Source organism: Bos mutus, chromosome 13, assembly GCF_027580195.1.
Source record: "Bos mutus isolate GX-2022 chromosome 13, NWIPB_WYAK_1.1, whole genome shotgun sequence".
Taxonomy (NCBI): Eukaryota; Metazoa; Chordata; class Mammalia; order Artiodactyla; family Bovidae; genus Bos; species Bos mutus.
The window spans coordinates 42,436,922-42,458,295 of record NC_091629.1 but is presented as its reverse complement, the minus strand read 5'-3'; the positions used below and the strand labels follow the sequence as shown (position 1 = coordinate 42,458,295).

Sequence of the window (21,374 nt, the reverse complement as noted above, 5' to 3'; positions counted from 1 at the left end):
TGGGTTCCCCCGGAGGCTGGCAGAGGCAGTGGATACTGTTTAGAGCCCGTGAAGAGAAGAGAAAGCCTATTTTCCTTCATCGTACCTGCCTTCCTAGAGTCACTTTTAATTTTCTTCCTTTCATTTTCTCTTGTAGAGCTCACTGCCAGACTTGTATAGGTATGAGGTTTTATAGCTTTTTTTTAAACTATAAGGTGTTAAAAAGCATAGCAGATGTGATCGCCCCTCGCCCCATTTCTCCTTTCACTCCCTCCGCTCAGACCCCTCCTGCTGTAGCCACGTGGCCTCCTTTTCCAAGGCCCCCTTGTGCTTTGATCACCCCACACCGTGCTCACACCAACACTTTTCCTTCAACTCAGAAAGTGTGTTCCTTCATCTTTTCAAACTCTGGGATTTACCCTCAGTGTTCAGCTCCCCGCCCCCGCACCCTCCTGTGTTTATACAACACTTTACATGTTAACTTCCACATGGTGTTCTGTGCAGTGAGGGGTCGAGTACCACACAGCAGTTTAGAGTGTGAATTCTTGGGCCAGACTGCCTGGATGTGACTGCTGGATCTACCACCTGAAAATCTAGGATAAAATATTTAATGTCTCCATGCCTCAAATTCTTCACTTCTGGGTATGTTGGAAGGATTAAGTGAGTTGATGCATATAAAGTGCTTAGAATAGACCTGTTAAGTGTTAACTAACGTCACTGTCGTTTGATAATTTTGTTTTCAAGATAGATCATTCCAGAGCCTCAGTCCCAGAGATTCTTGTTCTTTAGTTCTGGCTGGGTCCTGGGACGGCTGTCCAAGTGTATTGACCCTGTCTCTTCAGGGTTCTGGGCAGGAGAGCAGTGTCGTCTCTGAGCTTGAGGGCCTAGCACAGTACCTGGACTGTGCCGTCATCAGTTACTCATTGAATGCCTGTACTGTGCTGAATGTTGTTCTGGATGCTTGAGAGACTGAGATGAAAGAACTGACAAGACCTTTGCCTTATGGAGCTCATCTTCTAGTGGGGGAGATGGGCACTAGATAAGAGAAGGGGAAATATGTGGACTATGTTTTGAGATAATGGTAGGTGCTAAATGGGGTTGAGAGGATGGTGGATGAAGTTTAAAGGGGTTTGGAAGTGGATTCTGTTATAAAGAGGGCAATCGGAGAAGGCCAAGTTTCTGAGAAGGCAATACAGTATTGGAACTGAGACCTGTGTAAAATGAGTGCAAGCTGTGCACACATTTTGGGGGAAGAACATTCAAGAGAGAGGAAAGGACAAATGCAAGGCCCTAGGGTGGCGATAAGCTTGGTGTGTTCAAGGAGCAGCAGAGACATTATGCCTGCAGAGGAGCGGTGGGCTCAGAGAGGAAGGTGGCACCTTCCCGGTAGACAGGCCATGGGAGGGACTTTGGATTTTGTTCTGAGCTGGAAAACCATGGAGGATTCTAAGCAAGAGTCTTTTTAAAAGACCATGGCTGGTGTGGGGAAAGTAGGCTATTTAGATATGTGGTTGGTGTGTGTGGAAGCCATGAGGCTGCTACACTTACCCATTATCCATCCACCCATCCACCCTCCACACAGTTATCCAATAATCTGTCCACCCATACATCATCCATAAGTTGTCCCTAACCCAGGCCAACAGACTGTGGCTTGGACCAGTATGGTGACAATGAAGAGAATGGGATGAGAAGTGCTCAGATTCCAAATCTCTTTTGAAGGTAGAGCTGGCTGAAGGATTAAATGTGGAATGGGAGGGGAAGTAAGGTAACTGCTTTTGGCCCAAGCTTTTTGGTGAATGGCGGTTTCTTTTTCCTGAGATGGGAAGCAGTGTGTTTGGGTGAGGGGAATTGGGCTCTGCTGCTTGGCCATGATAAACTTAAGATGCTTATTACAGCCACAAGTGGACACCAGTGGAGAGGGTCAGGATATAAATTTGGTCATCATCAGCTTATTGTTAGAACACAGTATAGGAAGGAATAATTTTTTCCAACTGAGAGATTAGGTAAGCCTTTTCAAAAGAGAATGCATTTGAGCAAAACTTTGAAGAATGAATATGATTTCCAAAGGCAGAGAAGGAGGAAAATAGAAGATATTTTTCATCCAAGTCTCATAGCCTTTTTCCCTGGCCTCTTGTTGAATTTAAGAAGCTGCTGATCTCTTTTCACTGGTGTAGCCACTTAGATTCTCTGTTGAAAAGGAAACCAAAGCAGATTACATACTAACTGATAAACCGAATTCTGCTATTTCTCATTGTTCACAAATTGAAAACTCACGTTGGACCATAGAGGTGCAGAATGCTAAGTGTGCGTGTGCTTCTCGCCTCTGTGTGTCTGCTGTGATTTGGGATGTGTTGATTTTGGTGTGGCGGCTGTTTGTATGCTGTCTGTCGTCTCCATTAAAGATTGAACATTTTGGGGAAGTTTTTACTTCCGCTGATACTGACTCTCAGCACTTGACTTGAACTGTTAATTTATAACTCAGTCAAGTTACAGCCACAACCATGACCGTGAGAAATTGGGACCCCTTGCTCTCTAATCACGCATGTCTCTCTCATTTGGGCATAATTCTGTCTTGATTCTTCCTGCTTTGTGTGGAAAAAATGTCATGTTTTGCCCCTCATATTTAAGTAGAATTTTAATTTAGTAGAGTATTGCTTACCTTTTTGTTTATTTTCATGATCTCTCTAAATCACAAATTTTTATCTTTTAAATAGAGAAAAATTACTAGATGTTTTGTTAGTGGGACAAAAGATTCTGCATTGAAAAAAACTGAGTCTAAGATCCTTTTAGAACTGATATAAAATTCACACTAGACATGTGTGCCATCACCTTAAAATAATCTTCACTGGTGTACCATAATATGTCTTAGTGCTGTGTATTGATGGAATGTACAAAACTTCAGCTCTTACATAAACGTTCTGCCATTTTCCTGTTTAGAAAAGAGGTGTTGCATTAACAAAAATAGTCATAGAATTTATCTCTAGGTGTGTAAAGGCTTCTAGTCTTATTTCTAGGTGCGTAAAGGCTTATTATTGGAGAAGGCAATGGCACCCCACTCCAATACTCTTGCCTGGAGAATCCCATGGATGGAGGAGCCTGGTAGGCTGCAGTCCATGGGGTCACTAAGAGTTGGACACGACTGAGCGACTTCACTTTCACTTTTCACTTTCATGCATTGGAGAAGGAAATGGCAACCCACTCCAGCGTTCTTGCCTGGAGAATCCCAGGGATGGCGGAGCCTGGTGGGCTGCCGTCTATGGGGTCGCACAGAGTCGGACATGACTGAAGTGACTTAGCAGCAGCAGCAGCACCAGCAAAGGCTTATTATAGTCTTCAAGGTTTTTACAATAGATTTTGTAAGAATTTGAGGTTTGGGTTTTTGTCTTGAATTGAGACCACTGCTACTCTAAACATGTTTTAAATAATTACCTTGATTTTTATAAAAATAACATAAGAATGGCTATTGATGTGTATGTCTGTGTGTGTGTATATATATAGGTTTTCAAGAAACTCCACAATTCAGGATTCTAGTATTTTTATATATACAGAGAGCATTCTAGGCAAGAAGAAAATTCTCTCAGAATATTGTCTGGATCTTACATAAACTATAGCTCTTTTCATGTGGAAAAAATACAATTACAGAAAAATACAGATCATGTAATAAACATCTAAATACCAAATAACTAAATGTTTTGAAGTTTTTCTTTAATGAATAAGGTTCACCAAGAATTTGAAGACATGTCTGCCCTCCACATCTGCCCGTTCATGCTCCTCTCTTCTTTACTTTTCAGAGGAATTTAGTGTGAACTATTTCCTTTTTTTTTTTTTTTTTCTTGTTTTACCTAATGTGGTATTATGGTGTTTGTATCACTTACCATGTTTTTAAGACCAGATCTACTTCATTCTTTTCAATTGTTGTGTAGAATTCTTTCATAAGAATTTGACACATTTGTTCTTAATAAGAGTTATTTATATGTTCTGAATTCTTGCTTGTCTGTTAACATAGGCTCCAAATATCCTTCCACTTGTTAGGCGGTTGTTCCTTGCTGCCCAGCTTTTTGTCTTTCGCAGGGAGCTTTCCTGAGCCTGTCCTTAAGCTTCCATAGTACTTTGATCCACTGAGTCCTTACACTACAGCAGGGTGCCTTATGTGGTAGTTTCCCACCCATGGAGTTGATGGGAGACTGAATTTTATTTCTTTTTGCTCCAGAGGAGCTAGGAAACTAGTGAGTTGAATAAGCAGCCTTAAATGTTGGTATAGTCTTTTTCAATCAAGCCAGTGTCTAGATCATTAGTGAATATTCTTGGGTTTTGATTTCTCTTGCTATAATAATGGGTGTGATGCTTCTCAATAGCTGGCTCTCTCCCAGGGATATCAGGTGGGTTGGTTGCTCTATTAATTTAGAACACTTTGCATTCTGAGATTTCTTTAGGAAAGTTATGTGTGTGTCGGGTTCTTTTTATTTGTGGTACTTTCAGAATCAGAGATATATAATAAGGCTTTCTGCTGAAGTGTTGGAATCCAGTGTCTGCCAGTAAAGGCACATTAATTGCAAAGCTTTATTTTTGTTTGTAAAACATTGAATTAATGTGTGAGCTAAGACTTAAATCAAGAAAACAGATTAAAAAAAAATCTCCCAGTGTTGTTACTCTTGAGTTCATGGTTATTTAAGAGTTTACCCTCTTTGGATATCTGTTACTATGAAATCTGTTTTTCATTTTTTAGAGGGACAACTTTAAACAAAATTATCATAGAATAATAGTGACAAAAGCCTTATTGACACAAGTGACCATTTTTATTAATAGTACCTTCAACCTGTGTATGGTCAGCCCAAATATATCATGATTGCAGAGCGAAGTTACGGATGAGGCATTCTTTTACAGGAAACGTGTCAGAATGAGTTGGGTTGCCTCTGAGGAAACCTGGTATCCATTCAGGCTGCACACACTTAGTGAGCCCATTACTATGTGTGTGGTATGCGCGGTTTTAGGCTTTGGACATCCAGTGCTGAATTGTGTGGAGGTTCACTCCAGGTGGGAAGCAGTCAGGAAAGGAACACGTGAACTGTCAAGTTGATTCTGAGTCCTGTGCAGAAGATGAAAAGGGGACTAATCCTGCAGAGGGAGCTGTAGCTAGCTCAGTATTGATTCACCCAGAGCCTGGTGGTGCCTCCAGGAGGGAGGGTTCAGGAAGAGAGAAAGCCTTGTTTAAAACAGATGGAAGTGTGGCATGGCCATTCACTCATTTTCCAGCACATTTATTGAGCATCCATGCTACGTCTGGAAATGCTCTGGAAACCTGTGATCAGGAGTGAACAAGAAAAGTCTCTCTGTTCAGGCAGTTTACATTCTGAAAGCGGAAGCCTAACCTAAACAAGAAGAATAATGAGAAGGCTGGTGCACTGCAGGTAGGTTGGGAGGGCAGGAGGCAGTAGGATACCTTTAATGAAAACAGACTGTCAAAGGATCAGTTTTGAAGACATCTGTAAGATATCCAGCCAGTTTTTACTTTAGAGTGTCCATTTCCCCCATTTTAATGTATTTTCCCATACACAGAGTCTGTTGTATTAAAACCTCAAACATAATTTCATTGTCTTAACAAAATCCATCATGAGTCCTAGGCTTCTGGAGACAGATTATTACCTTCCCAGAAGGTAATCTTTTCAGAGTTGAAGTGAAATATGGTAACATGTTTTTTGGGAGGGTTGAAGAAAAGAGAGATGATGTACCTCAATTGTGTTTGCAAGAGTATAAAATAATATAGCTCTTTTTATGCAGTGTGAAAAAAACTGGTGTGGAACTAATAACTCTAAGTTTATATTTGGAAAGCTGAGACCTGATAGATAATATATCAAATTGGTATATAACTTCCTTGGTAACACACAGTTTGAGTTTCAAAGTATCGTAGCTACATCAGGAGACATATCACATAGGAAGAATATTTATTTGCAACACCAGAATTTTTCATGAACTCCAGAAAAGGAAAAGCAAAACGCAGCATCTTTGTTCATTTATCTTTATCCAATTATATCTACATAATGTCTGTTAAAAATCAGTGATACTTAATATCTGAGATGTTGAGGGTGCTTCTTTTCTTTTTTGGCAGGGTGGAAAGCTTTATTTTTTAAGATCAGTTTTAGGTTGACAGCAAACTTAGCACAGAGTTGCACCTGGCCCCACGCACGCACAGCTTCCTCCGCTGTCGGCATCCAGCACCAGAATGGTGCTACAGCTGATACACCTGCACTGACATGTCCTTGTCACCCAAAGTCCACGGTCTAAGTCGGGGGTCAGCCTTGGTGGTGTACATCCCGCGGGCTTTGACAAATGTGTAATAACACTCATCCACCATTGTAGTATCACACAGAATAGTTTCACTGCCCTGACCACCCTCTGTCCTTGGTCTGTTTATCCCTCCATTCCTTCATAAGCCCTGCAAACTGCTATCTCCATAGTTTTGCCTTTTCCAGAATGTTATATAATTGAAATTATGTAGGGTATAGTCTTTTCAGATTGGCTTCCTTAACTGAGTAATGTGCATTTAAGACTCATCTGGGTCTGAATTTTCGTGGTGTGATAGCTCATCTTAGTGTGAAATGATACTCCGTGGTCTGTATGTCCCACAGCTTATTTACCTGCTAAAGGACATCTTGGTGCTCTCAGGTTTTGGCAGTATAAATAAAGTTGCTGTCAACATCTGTGCGCATGTTTTTGTGTGCATGTGGGTTTTCTGCTCCCATGGGTGAATACCAAGGAGTGTGATTGCTGGATTGTGTAGTAAGAGAGTATATTGAGTTTGTGTGTGTGTGTGTGTGTTTTAAATACAGTCAGACTGTCTTCCAGAGGTTTGAATTTGCAGCAGTGAGGAATGAAAACTGTTGCTCTACATCCTTGCCAGCCTTTGATGCTGTAAGTGTTTTAAATTTTGGCCACTGATAAGTATGTATTGGTATCTCATGTGTTGTTTTAATTGGCAGTTTCTTAATGACATATGTTGAGCATCTTTTCATTTCTATATTTTTTTCTATCTGTAGATCTTAATTTCCTTCTGTATATCTTCTTTGCTGAGGTGTCCAGATCTTTTGCCCATTGTTTTTAAAAGTTCGGTTGTTCATTTTCTTATTGTTGAATTTTAAGAGTTCTTTATATATTTTGGGTGACAATTCTTTATTAAGTATGTCTTTTGCAGATATTTTCTCCTAGTATTTGGCTTGTTTGTCTTCTCATTCTCCTTAACAGTATCCATTGCAGAGCAAATCTTTTTAATTTTAATGAAGTCCAGCTTATTAATTATTTCTTTCATGGATTGTGCCTTCCATGTTGTATCTTTTGAAAAGTCATGTCAAGCCCAAGGTACCTGGATTTTCTTAGGTTATCTTCTAGAGGTTTTATAATTGTGTGTGTGTGTGTCTGTCTGTCTGTCTATCTGTCTTTATTTTCTAGTTGAATTGCTAAGTAAAAGTAGTACCCCTTAAATTATGTCCTGCGCTTTACATGTGGGGTGATATGATCTGCTTAAAGTTACAAAGATAAGTAAGGTCAGGATTGAGTTTTGAGTTCACTTGGCGTTTCCGCTGTTACCTTTAGAAAAGTCATTGGGACCTGAATGCTTAGGTCATTCTTTTATGAAAATGGTTGTTTCCTCTTTCTGAAAGGAAGAGTTTTGTTATAGTCTTTTCTTCCATGGATCTTGGAGTGAATGGTCACAGAAAGGAAGTACTTAAACCATGCATATATTGGTAAAATCTTTCAAGATTTAATGGAATATTTTTTCCACAAAGTGCTCTTGTGTTTCTTGATTGATACGTTTATCCAGCCATTTTTTAATGAAATTGCCACTACCTGAGGTCTGACGTCATGCTGTTGAGGAGTTTGCTGGCTTGTGACTGTGTTTCCTTGATCTTTAAAACCAAAGCTTTATAATTATGAGGCTCCATTTCTGTAAGGAAGACTGAAAGATTCACTGTTTCTGCTTTTAGTTTTAATGCTGTGCATATTTCTGCTGACATTCTATTATTTACTTTCTAAGACAGGACAATTCTAGATCTTCATGTCTTAAAATATACACTTTCAAATGACAATAAGCTGAACCTGAGTGAGGAAATGGTTTATACTGTGCTTAGTTTTATCTTAATACATTTTAAAGCATGTTATGGAATTTGAATTCAAGTTAGTTAATGCTATTCATGAGCATCTATCAAACTCACAAGCATTTTCACAGATGAATATGCATAATATAGGGCATAAAGAACATTATTCAAATGGCTGAAAAGAAAAAAAATTAGGACTCTAAGGAATATTCCTAATTTCTCTCAAACTCATGTTGTTTCATTTTGGGGGACCTCCTATTTCACATTTTAGATGTTCTTAAAATATCTGCATAACTGTCTGAAAGACTAGAAGATTAGAAAGAAAAATGATTAAATGAGTGTGCTGCAGTTCTAGAGATACCAAATCATTTTTTCATCTCTTAAAAGAAGAAAGTCTAGTTTGTGAATATTTCATTTGTAAAATTGACTGTACTGCATAACCAGTGTTTGAGTTCATTGGAGATAAACACCCATGTTGGTATAGTAAAATCCCATTTTTACATAATGCTTTAATGGAAATGGCAGTTTTATGAAAGGAAAATGACTAGTAAAAATCTGAATGATGCTTACGAGCTTTTACATCATTTTTATTGGGATTTTTGTATATTCTAATTCATTAATACAAGAGAAAAGGAGAACACTAACATAGTTTATTTCCTGTAGTTACTCAAATCAAATAGAATTTGTTTTCAGTAAAATTCTTGAATTGTCTGGAGGGTGGGTTGAAGGGTTGGCCTGTTTTTACAGAATGTCTTGATTTTTTCACATTAGACTTTGCTGTTTTATCAGTGACGTTGTTCACTTGCCTATATTTTTAGTATTGTTTCCTCTAGATTTTTTTTAAAAAAAGGCCTACATAAGCCCAAGAAGTCTCTAATACTTTTGTTGAGGGAGAAATCTGAGATATTTATTTATTCTGCTTATTTATTGCAAATAATGTTTGTTTTTTAATAGTTTAGACTACCTTTTAAGTGAATCATATAGGTTAAAATATTATTTAGATTGCTGTGTAATAGGTTAACCAGTGGAGTTTCCAGAAGCAGATTAGTGTCCACAGTTAAATTTGCTTAATTTTTGTGGACTACCTAGAAGAAAAGGTCACTGCAAAGGATAAATGCACTTAAATTTATCCCTGACTCCGATTTATGAGGCAGCAGGAGGAGGAAGGGACAGGAGAAACTGAGTTGGAAACGAGTATTCTTAATTTCATCACAGTGAAATCTCACCAAATCCCTGTTTTCTGCTTAGTATACTTCAAACCACCTTAGAAAATGCTGTTTTTTTGGCAGGGTGGGGTGGTGGATGTGGATTTGTGGGCTCTTATGAATTCTTGGCATTCTGATCTGAAGATGCTTCCATGTTCTTGAGGCAGAATTTTGTTGAAATGAACAGATCTCAGCTTGTATCTAGAAAGCTTTAAGGCCTGGTGGATTATGAATCACATTCAAATTGTCAATGAGAGTACTGTTCCCCCGTAGGCTTTGTATTTGGAAGCTCACCTTTTTTCAGATGTCTACATTTTTTAAATCTGTTTTCTCCTCCTTTCCCCCCAAGCAGTGTGGGGCCATTAGAGCTGGAGCTATGCTTATGTGGAGTTCTTGTAGTGGGCCCTTTTTATGTGAGGGCCAAAGAATGTATGTACATGGTGATCGTGCCCGTGTAGGTCTGAGCTGTGTTTGTGTGCTTGTTTAATAGCTTTGACTCCAGGAAACCAGAGTTGTGTTTGGTTTGGTTTTTGTTTTGTTTTTTTTTTACCATTGCTGAAGTGATACCATTTCAAGCAGAGACTTACTGGGAGAAAACTTCCTCCATCTTCATTCTGAGCCAGACTGCGTGTGTTGGGGATTAGAAAAGGGTGGAGCCCTGGATAATCCCGCATAAAGGTGCTGCCTTCAGCACCAAGTGTCCTGTTTCTCCCTGGAGGCCAACAACTTGATCCAAGGATGAAGCATGGTCAGCACCTGGCTTTCCCTCACTGTAGCTGCAAATCCCCTGGAGCCACAGGGTGCCCACCCTCAGTAAGGGGGTGACGTAGCTTGTAGGGAGAGGCTTTGTGTGGTGGAGACAGTAGGGGAGACGGAACACCCCACGTCTGGCCACAATTGGACCTGGAGAATGCCCCCCTCTCGTGGCTTCCAGTTTGGCTGCCGGAGGGTCAAAGGCAAGGCTTATGGGAAAGGTAAGCAAATGGAGAAATTGTTATTAGGCATTTCATTTTTTATTTTTTTTACTCGCCACGTGGCTTGTAGGGTCTTAGTTCCCCAACCAGGGATTGAACTATCACCCTCAGCAGTGAAAGTCTGGAGTCTTAACCACTGAACCACTGGGAAATTCCCTAGCCATTTCATTCTTGAAGGTGTCATTGCTCAAAGAATGGAAGTAGCTTTTAGTGTAAGTAACTACAAAACTATAGATAATCCAGTAGTATGGTAGTTCCTGCTATAACATGATATATGCATTCCTAAAAATCGCCATCCTGTACAAAATAGCACAAAAGACCGTAAGACTTCAGAGGAAGGAACAAGGTTAGATGCGTAACACTCAAAAGCTTTGTTGGTCAGAGACACACATAAAGATGGGAACCTAATATAAGCAGAAGCACAGTTTAGCACACATTAAATGGCTCAGAAATAGATAAATACTGTAATAAATATGATACTTTACCATGAAAAGCTGACGTTTGCCCGTGGAAGTGGTCGCTGGAAGGGTGACAGTTTGTGAGGGCCGCGGGGTGAGCCCGCATAGCTGGTAGTGATGGAGATGTGTGCACTTGTGTGTTTTCTGTATCTCTCTGCCATTCAGTTCAGCTGGATGTTGTTTTCTGTGATCATTTAGCGTTTCTTGCAGACAAATCACACATAAGCAAATGTGAAATTCATTTTATGCTCAGATTGTCCCCCTAATATGCACATCAATCACATTGAAACAGATTCACATTTTCAAAATAAGCTTTCTAGCAGAACTGGCTGTAGTTTATTTTATTTTGGAATTGAGTCTCTTTTCCTTTCTTTCTTTTCACCGTTATTGATTTCTTAATTTATATTTGTTAAGCCCATATCAGATTGATTTTTCATACCCAGAATACCTCCAGAGGCGAGAAAGCAGCCTGAGATTTTAATTTTGCTGGTGGTAATCCACGAGGTAGTTTCCTCCTTGGTGAAGGACTCTCAGTCAGTCAATCTCAATCTCTCAACCCCTGCCCCCATCCCTTCACTAGATGCCGGGCACTGTGTCGGAGATGTGAGAACTGGTACGGTATCATTCTTGCCCTCAGAAGCTCAGAGTCTCACTGAAAAATGTTCGAGGCACAGATGTAAATATCTGTGTTGTGGATCTTCTTACAGAGCAGATGAACCAACTATGTATTTCTTAGTTTGTGAGCACAGGGGCACGTATACCTCCCCACCCCATCTCTGAATTCCCTGTGAACGTAAAGATAGGAGTAAAGAGCTTGCCTGGAAGACGCACAAAGACACCTTTGCTGTACACAGTGAAAAGATGTAAATTTGAAAAGGGGTTGAAAAGGACCTAAGAGACATTATAGTTCAACCCTCCCACCTGACTCCTTTATAAACCTTGCGGGTCAGATTTCAGAGAAGTTTCAGAGTAATGTGAGTAGTATGATCCCATTTTTGTTACCCCCCACACACACACTCATGTATGCTTGTACAGTTTGTGTAAGCACAGATGATGTGGATGGATCTCCCACAGTGTTAATATTAGTTACCTCAAGGGACGGGGGAAAGCTTATTAACTTCCTCTTTATACATCTTTTATTATTGTTTGGCTTGTTTTGAGAAGCATGTTTTACTTTTTTAATTAAAAAATCTAATAAAGTAGAAAATGAATAAATAATAATAAAAAATACCCTTAGGGCACCGAGCTTTGTTTCAGTCTTCCAATACCCTGGGTAGTTAAAAGCGAACGCACTGTTGTAGGTGTGGGCTGCCCCACAGGACTCTGACCTTGCTGTAGCATCACTGTATTGTGTGTGCTGGGGGTTATTGTTTGCAGACCACTAACACTTGGAAGTCTTTCTTGCATCTGCTGCCTTCGGCACTCTGCCTTTGATCATCATTTTGGACCCAAGTCTAGTTCTTCACCTTCTCTCTGTTAGATTTCATCTGGTCACTGTGGAAATCAGTGTTCAGCATAGGTTAAGAGCTGGCCTTGGACTCAGGCTGCCTGGTTGCAGACCCTCACTACCACTAACTACCATGAAAATTTTAGGCAAGTGGTACGTTCTCCCAAGCCTCAGCGTTCTTGTCTGGCAGTAAAGTTGTGAGGTATCAGGGAGACCCTGTCTGCTGGAATACTCACTAGGCCAGGTGCCTGGTGGTGTGACGAGACCGTGGTGGATTTTAGCTGTCACTGTTTGTGCGTCAGCCTCAGCCCATCTCTCCTGTGTGTCATGATGAAATGATCATGGGTCAGCCGCGTTCCACATCTGTCCTGACCCCGTACCATAAATCAGTCTTTCCTCCGCGTGGTCCTCATGGGATCCCCAATCAGTCCCTGTCTCATTCTGCAGGTCCTTTCACCGATGTTGTCACCACCAACCTGAAGCTTGGCAACCCGACAGATCGAAATGTGTGTTTTAAAGTGAAGACCACGGCACCACGTAGGTACTGCGTGAGGCCCAACAGTGGGATCATTGATGCAGGGGCCTCGATTAACGTATCTGGTAAGTTCTGAGAATGAAGGCCTGAAGGGTGGGCTAAAAAGGCTCCCTAGAGGCAGTGGGGTCTCTTCAAGCTTGTGTTTGCAGTATAGCAAAGGAAGATGGTAGGCATCTCCCCCCAGCTCCCTACCCTCTGATTAAGAATCTCGGTGGGTCGCACTCACCTATTGTTTTTCCATAATTAATGCCTCTTTAGTTTAATGCTTACAGCCTTTGTGCCTCAATAGTTAGAGCAAAATTAAAGTGCTAACATCAGACTTTACTTGAGAATGAGTTGGGTTTTCACTCCCTTGAAATTAAATCTGCCCTTTGGCAATAAATAAAAAAAGGGCTAAACAAACTTAATTTTACTTTGTGGGAGAAAGCTAAATGGAGTTATTTTCTTATTTAAGCTAAATGATTTCTGACATTAAGCTCATGTCATTTCCAATGATTGGTAACTGCACTTTACTGATTGTGAAAAGCTAAGGGAGATGAAGGCTGAGGAAATTGGAATGTATTCAAGGGTGCAAGTTTTGTGCATGTCTGATGGGTTTTTTCCCCCCTTCTGTCTGAGAGTGCATTTATTTTCCAGAGTCCAACTTTTGAAAAGATGCTGGTAGAGTGCCCAAACTGAGAATTGGATTTCAGAATTAAGGAGATGTAAGCGATGGGTTTGAGTTTAAATGTATTTTAGAAATGGAATAAACTTTGAGCTCATTAGGACTTGTGGATCCAGCAGTGCCTTTTGTATTTGTGGAGGAGCTCTTGGGGAGTGTGTGTTAATCCTTCAAATATCAGGAGACTGTCACCAAGGGCTCTGAGGCATCATTAGAAGCTACTCCTCATTTGAAATGGGTATCTGGCTGACGTTTTTCCTGATGGATTTTGATTGTGATACATTTGGCTATTCATTTGACACCTGAAAGAAAATGACTCACCTCTTTGGAAAGATATAAGGTGTTTCATTATCTCGTGGTTTCTGTAGACTTGTTCCCTGCATCCTCTGGGTTCTCTCATTAGGGTGCGCCCACACTGGCTGTACCCCTGCGTGTTTCTCTCTGCAGCTGCAAGACCTGATTCGGACTCTCGAATCAGGTTATTATCCAGGAGGAATCAGGAGGGTGGGAGCCAACACTTGCTGAGGATCTCTTATGTGCTAGGTCTGCACACGTATTATCTCATGTGATTTCTGTTATCTGCCCAGTGTGGAATGCATTGTTACCCCGTTGTACCAGAACGACTCCGGTGGCCACAGGCTCACAAAGCTGGCCGGTGACAAAACCAAGATGTAGATCCTGCTTGTCTGGCTCTAGTCCCCAAACCTTCTGCACTGTAGCTCACTGGTCAGGGAGGGGGACCCAGGATATTGGCATTTCAGCATTCCTTGAATTCATGTGGTTTGCATTTTTCTGTTGAAATCAAGGGCAATTGATGTTTTTTATTCTCTTTTTAAAGTTGACTTCTTTTTTACCTCTTGATTTCGTTGCCCATGACATATTTAAGCACAGTTGTCAGTAGATGAGACTTACCCAGTTTTCACAGTAAATTTGGGGCAGCAACATCGTTTTCTGAATAAAATAGTCTCGACAGGAAGATGTACAGTGTAGGTGTGCCTTCTGATATTAAATATGAATGGGTGAGCATAAGTGTATCTCTTTCAGAAAGATTCACCCCTCCCCCATCAGAGGAGTGGTTTTTAAAGTAATAACTAACCCTGGGCATTTGTTTTGATTTATGATTGTCTGCTAAGGAAGACCAAGATTTCGTGGTTGTGGCCTTCCTTTTGCAGATAAGAAGGAAAGGTTCAGGGGGTGGGGGGTGGGGTAATCATCCAGAGGCACGTGGTGATGATGGCAGAGCTGGTAGTGGAAGCCAGGTGTCTGTCCTGATCCAGTGGCTCTTTGGTGACACCAACTGCCTCAGCAAGGAGGTCACACCAGTCAATCTTAAAGGAAATCAACCCTGAATATTCACTGGAAGGACTGATGCTGCAACTCCAGTACTTTGGCTGCCTGATGTGAAGAGCTGACTCATTGGAAAAGACCCTGATGCTGGGAAAGATTGAGGGCAGGAGGAGAAGGGGACGACAGAGGACGAGATGGTTGGATGGCATCAGTGGACATGAATTTGAGCAAATTCCGGGAGATGGTGAAGGACAGGGAAGCCTGGCGTGCTGCAGTCCATGGGGTTGCAGAGACGGGTACGACGTAGTGACTGAACAAAACAACTGCCTCAGCAGTGTCAGGGGATGGCCCGCTTACAAATAAATATAAAACAAAATACCTTGGCTCTCAGAGTATCATTTACTTGGGAAAAAAAGCAGTTGAATAACAAAATGTCCTTGTGTTTGCAGGCCTTCCTTCTAATGAGACAAGATTATGCTCACACGTGAGAAAGGGCCCCTTTGTTTTCATTTGGTGTGTGTTGGCCTCAGTGCTGAGGTGCACCTGGGTGAAGCCTGATTCCGTCGCCTTTCCGGGACAGTTTCACCCATTGGCACCGGAGGCCAGCCTCCGCTTGCTGGGGTTTTGTGTGCTGAGGGGCCACTGTGTTGTTTATTAGACGGCCGTGTCTTGGGGCAGAAAGCATTGTAGTTTTTCAAGGGTTCTCTTACAGTACAGCCAGGTGATGGCGTCCTGGTGAGAACGTGGAGTTCCCGGTTCCTTCAGCGGAGGGCCTCTCCTCAGGAGGAGGAGGACGTCAGCAGTGGGCAGTGCAGAGGGTTCAAGGCCAGCTTCCCTTCCGTGGGCACGCGTGGCTGAGCTGGATTGCACCCACTCTACTCAGAGATGAGGAGACCTGGGTGCAGAAACCTGAGAGGAAACCCAAGCCCTGCTGTTGAGCCTGTTGGCCGGTCTTTGGCCAAAAATAACCTCTGAAGGTTCTAGTTTTCTCATTTGTAAGATGGAGGGAATGGTATTCATGTTACTAGTGCTGCAGAATTTTAACTGGAAGTGTGGTACAAGACTGGGGTTGCATTTTCTTCCGCTAACTTTGACAAAGATTGGCTGGTTTCTGTTGAAGGTGGGTTGTACATATCTGAATTGCACTTTTAGAAATACATCAGTTTGATGCATTTAACTAATTTATGGAATTTTTTTAATTCTAATTCAAGAAATTTTTGTTTTTCTTCTTTATGTAATATGCATTTGTTTATAGTGAAAAGTCACTAGTAGGTTTTCACATATGAAAAGGAGGTCATCAGGTCAACTGAAAATAACTAGCAGTGTTGCCCTGTCTACACAGAACGTCGCAGCATACCGTCCAGGGAAGTTGTTCTTTCCCCATTTCTGAAAACCCTAATAGCTATTAGGAAAGGTTATAAATCATTCTTAGAAAAGGGGAGCAAGCAGGGAGAGAAAGAAGAGGAGGAGGATGGTATCTGGAGCTGGCCAGAGAGACTGCGGTTTTGAAGGCTTGCAGGTCGGGTTTTTATGGGGGACTGAGACGTTCTAGCTGTCTGATGTCTTTCAAGATGTACCCTGTGAACCTTTTCTCCGCCGTCAGCTTAATCTGATCCTCGGGACCTCACATTCTGCGTGAAAAGTCTTGGCTCTGACCTGTTTTATTTTCTTCAGAAAGTGGCACTTTCTGTCTCGTACTGGGGTCCTTAAACGGAACAAATCCCCGTGTTATAAACTCGCGTGGTGAAGTTACAATTGGAAACTGGTATGAACTGAGCTTTAAGTGCCATAGCTGGAAACTTATGGACTTCCCAGCGGGCTGTTGTGGGGTCTAGTCACCCGAGTCTCTGAGTGAGTCCTTCTCTTTGCCCTTTAGATGAGGGTGGGTCCTCCTTCTCTTTCTGATTGCCCCATCAGGGTCTTGTCTGCTGGATGAGGCAGTGCAGTGGGTGGGAGGGTGCTGGGTGCTTTGTGTTTGCATTAATTGGCCCAGAATGCCATGGTTTTGGCCCCTTGCTCCTTGACACACACCATCTACTAGAGATGGTTTTGAATTATTCAAATCTGGACCTCAGCAAAATAGGCACACTTAAATGGAGATTGGAGAAGAGGAGATTGGATTTTTTCCCCCAGAGATTTTAAATGCAAGGAAAATAGAACTTTTTGAATTAATGAATTGTTTGAAGCAGTGGGGGGTCTCTCCATTTGTTCTAGCTTTACAAAATTAAATCTGTTTTCTGAACTGTCTGGTGGGGAAATATTTTTAAGGTAGATAATTTCTGAAAGTGTCTTTGTGGTAAGCTGTTAGTGGTTGTAGGGTTTTTTTTTAGTACTGTAGTTTAATAACGAGGGAGTTTTCCATTAATATTCCAAACCATGTTTGCCAGCAGATACAGCAGGTGAAGTGGTAAAATTATGGGCCATCAAAAATACTTACGCTTCCTGTAATATGATATTAAGTTTAATATTTTTATCACCTTCACTGAATTCTAATTTCACTAAAGTAGCAAGCGCGCTTCCATTTGCAGTTCAATTATGCACATTGGTTGCCTATGTACCAAGCAAATTAGAAATGCAAAATATCTGTTTGGCGGGGTGGGCCTTGGAAAGAGTTGGTAAAGATACCAGTATTTAGGTACAGATACACTTTACTAAGTGTACCCTGGGAATCGAAAGTGGATTGAAGACAAACAGACACAAGTCTTCTGGTGTCTGAATCTGTATTTTAAATTCAAAGAATTCAGGAACAATGTTCATTCCTGATATATAGCCCTTTTCAGCACTTACTTCAATCACATTTAAAGCACAGAGTTCTTCCAGTAAAATCCAGAGGACAGAGAATGAATATCAGCAGCTCTTCTTGGATGGAATCACTGGTCAATTAATGTAATTGGGTAGGATCACAATTGATAATTAATCCTCCTAAGATTTTGCTGACTCAGTTTAGTGGAGCGGCCCGCTTGCCCTGGACCAGCCAACCTTGGGTGGCAGCTTTTAGGTGATTAGCACCAGAGTCTAAGCCCACTGCCCTTAGAGAAGGAAGTCAGGCATCCGTCTGTCAAGTGCTGATAGCAGGAGCTGTATTTGGGGGGTTCAGGCATCTTAACAGCATCATTGTTCGTGTGATCATCTGCTTTGGAAGTCTCTGATAAGCGAAACCTTGTTATAGATGGTTTTCATGAATCAGGGTTATTACTCTCAGATAAGAACAACTCAAGAGTCGTACTTACAAGATGTCTTTAATCTTTTTCCCCAGTTGAGATTCTGGTTTTTTTAAAAAGAGGGGGGAGTAGATTACCAATAAAAATTTAGCTTAATCATGCTTTTAATGGTTTCTTTAAAAGTTTACTATAATTTTTAAGTTTCTTAAGAAGAACCCCATGTTTCACTTTTTGTGAGTTTAACACAGTTTACTTATTCTTTCCATTTTAAAAGATCATGGTCAAGAGGGTTTATCCAAGTACATTCAGTCCACCTCACTTAGACAGAGTAATGTCAGCTCTTACAGTGTGGCCAAGGAGCAGAAACCAAGCCCAACTTGGGAGCAGCCAAAAGTCATGTTCCTGTCATTGATGGCAGCTCCCTGCACATTGATACACCTGGGCTTCTAACCTTAACTCTACTGTTTATACCCTTACTTTAGACTCTCTGTTAACCTATTCTGATGTCCAGCCCATCACAGAAAGAAAGGGAAGAGCTGTGAGAGGTGGCCACAGTGAAGGCCTGGACAGGAACACTCCAGAGGACAAGTATGGGAAAGATAACGGGGGTCTGAAATTAACCCCAGCCTCAGGACAAACCTTTCTCCCTGCACAGTGGCCCTGGCATGTGGTTCAGATTAAGACAGATGCAATGTGAGTTGATAATCAGAACATGAGAGTACTCAGGAAAGGCTATGTGGGATTCCATTAGAAAGCATTAATGGAGATAGGAAAGTGCATTGGAATTTTGAAAATAGATGTGCATTTTAAAAGATATTTATGAAAGGGAGTGAGTGAGCCATGTTCTTAGGCGTGTATATGATGCACCTCATTTCCAACAGTATTGGGGTACATTTGTACTGTAAACACTGCACAGATAAGTTAATCAGACTCTGAAGAGTTTGTTATCTAAAATGATCTATACTGAACTGGAAGATCCTTTAGAGAACGCAAAGACAATTCCGTGTCAACTAATTTATAAGTAGATAAGATTAATTACCCACTAGACTCATAGTTCCATCCATGGGTCCCTGAATAGGCAGAAGTCCAGGAAATTAGTCTTGTTTTCAACATTTTGAGCATCCTGAAGGAAATGATAAATTTATTCCTGATAAGGGCACCTAGTCTAACTAAAATGTCTGATTCCTTTGCTTTAGGCTAGAATTCTGTCACCTCATTGCGGTAACACTGGTTATTATAAGCTGTTGACAGAGTTCTGGTTTGTCTCTGATCAGTTTCCAAAAAAGTGGAGCAGTGACTTCATTATGACGTTGTAAATGCAGTTTGGTAGACGACAGTTTGACAGAGGCATAAAAGCGAAGAGATAGTGAGAGGACAGTGGTGATAAGAAGTTTAGAAACCGGGACTTCCTGGTGGTCTAGTGGTTAAGACTCTGCCCTACCACTGCAGGGGATGTGGGTTCAATCCCTGGTCAGGGAACTAAGATCCCGCATCCTGAGGCCAAAAATAAAAAAAACCCAGCAAATTGTGGCCTCCAAAAAAAAAAAAAAAGTTTAGAAACCATTGTCTTAAACCAGGAGATGAAGAGTGAGTGTGGGAAAGGGGAGCCTGTGGGAGAGCTCTGTACGGGTGGTGTCCGCTGACAGTCCAGTAAGGACGAGAGGGTGAGACGGCCTTCAGGGGTGCTTTCAGCCCACCTTCTCCGGGCGTGGGTCCTGGACCACCACCAGCAGCAGCAGCTGGGAACCCGTCACCCCACCCCAGACCTGTGCAATCAGAAGCTGGAGGTGGGACCCTGCCACCTGTGTTCTAACACACACTCCAGGTAGGTCTGCTGCAAGCTGAAGTTGGAGACCCCCTCGTGACAGTCAGACTAGTAGAAGGTTCAGAGTCAGAGAAAGCCCGAGAAGGTATGGCATACTGAGATGCGAGTAGGGCAGGTGGACCACGAGGGATGTGCCAGCCGCCTAAGGCCAACGGGGTAAGAGGCGCCGTGGAGAACACCTGGGGGTGTGGGCGTGGCCGGCGCCCTGCGCACACCTGTTGGACCAGCAGCGTGAACAATTGTTGGATCATATCAGGAAACTGAGAGAACGAGACTGTGGACATGGATTGATTGTCTTTTACTTGGGAAATAGTTTTTTTTCGTTTGAGGACTATCAAGCTGGTGAGCCGGGTACTTGGGGGAGATGGAATATGTGGGTTACAGGGGCTCTGAGAGAAACTGGGAGGAGGTGGGAGATCTGGGAGGAGAAACCTGGATGTTGGAGGAAGCCTGCGCTGAGATGGTGGTCATGTAAACAGGAGAGAGGCATGTTAAAGATAAAATTCTGAGATTAAAAGATAATAATAAAGCAGTTGCCAGGGTGCCTTGTTAAGCTTTTGTTCATGTGCTCTGTTGCCGTTATAATGCAGATGAAAGTGATCTGTGACTTGCCCGGGTTCTCATAAGCTTTTATGCAGCATTTAATCAAGTCATTTCTCCGAGGTGTGTGCGCTTGTGTGTGTTAAGTAGTGTATATTCTGCATGTCTTCTGAAGAAAGTCCGATCTTATTGATCCAGTGTTTTATGACTGTGAAGGCCCTTTCCTAACAGGATCCCACTTTTGCAACCTGCATTCAGCTGACAGTGTATCACAAAGCATTAATGCTGGTGAGTGGTGACCTGGTCTCCAGGCCGTCTCCTGGTAACGGGCCTCTTTTTAATGTAGTATCAGCGATACATTTTAAAAAGTAGGATAGATGGTTCATTTAAGAGGGTTTTATCATCAGTGTCTCTGGAATTCAAGTGAAATAAATTAAGTTAATGGGAAGCTCTTTTATAGCCTGTCATGGAAAAAAGTACATAATTTCTGTCACAATTTGCATGTATGGAGCTGCGAGAACAAACGATTAACGTTTATTCTGTCATGTTCTCGTAAAGTCCCAGCTAGTAGGGTCTAGCAAATTGAACTTGACATGAGATGATAGCGGCTGAGAAATACAGGCTTTTGGGCATGAGTTGGGGGCAGCACGATGCAGATGCTGAAGCCCAGGAGCCTTCATGAAGTTTCAGGAAGTCTGGGTGCCACCTGACCTCCTCACTCTTGATCGCTGATTGGGGAGCCCACAGAAAAGGAGAGCTGGTGGGTGGCAAACATCTTGTTTTCCACCTCCTGCTCTAGGCGGAGGGAGCGTCGCTGCAGAGAGGGAGGGGCCAAGCACCCATCTCACACCCTGAGCTTCCTGAAATTCACCGGTGGTCATCGTTTTCACTCAGTTGGAAGTTTTCTCCTCGCCAGCCTTAGGGTGAGCTGGGCGTCTGTGCTTCCATGTTTTGAGTCCGTGCCTTTTACAGAGGGTATGTGACCGCCCCCTCTGCTGTCTCCAGTGCTCCTGTAAGGTGGGCTAGTTGCCACCAGTACCCACTTCTTTGTGTGCTTGTGTTCTCATGAGCTCGGAGGTCTTCGTGTAAGTTCTGTCTTCGTGAGGTCCGTCTAACTCTGCACATGGCAACTTGGCGGGCAATGCACTCTAGGCCTGGAGGTGGGCTGATGACATCTGTGAGTTCTGAGGGTGGCAGGGGTATCAGACGGCT

General features: G+C 42.1%; 1 protein-coding gene across 2 annotated transcripts in view; it reads left to right on the top strand.

The window, feature by feature from the left end:
* Positions 1 to 21,374, top strand: part of VAPB (VAMP associated protein B and C) — a 47,380-nt gene that overhangs the window by 12,094 nt on the left and 13,912 nt on the right. Inside the window, exons 1-2 of one of the 2 annotated variants that reach the window (XM_005887990.3) lie at positions 10,004 to 10,248; positions 12,601 to 12,753. In XM_005887990.3, the coding sequence (XP_005888052.2) occupies positions 10,185 to 10,248; positions 12,601 to 12,753 (217 nt within the window). In that variant the 5' untranslated portion in view covers positions 10,004 to 10,184. Of the gene's footprint in view, positions 1 to 10,003; positions 10,249 to 12,600; positions 12,754 to 21,374 lie in introns of those variants that run through there. The other variant, XM_070381493.1, reaches the window with a different exon arrangement.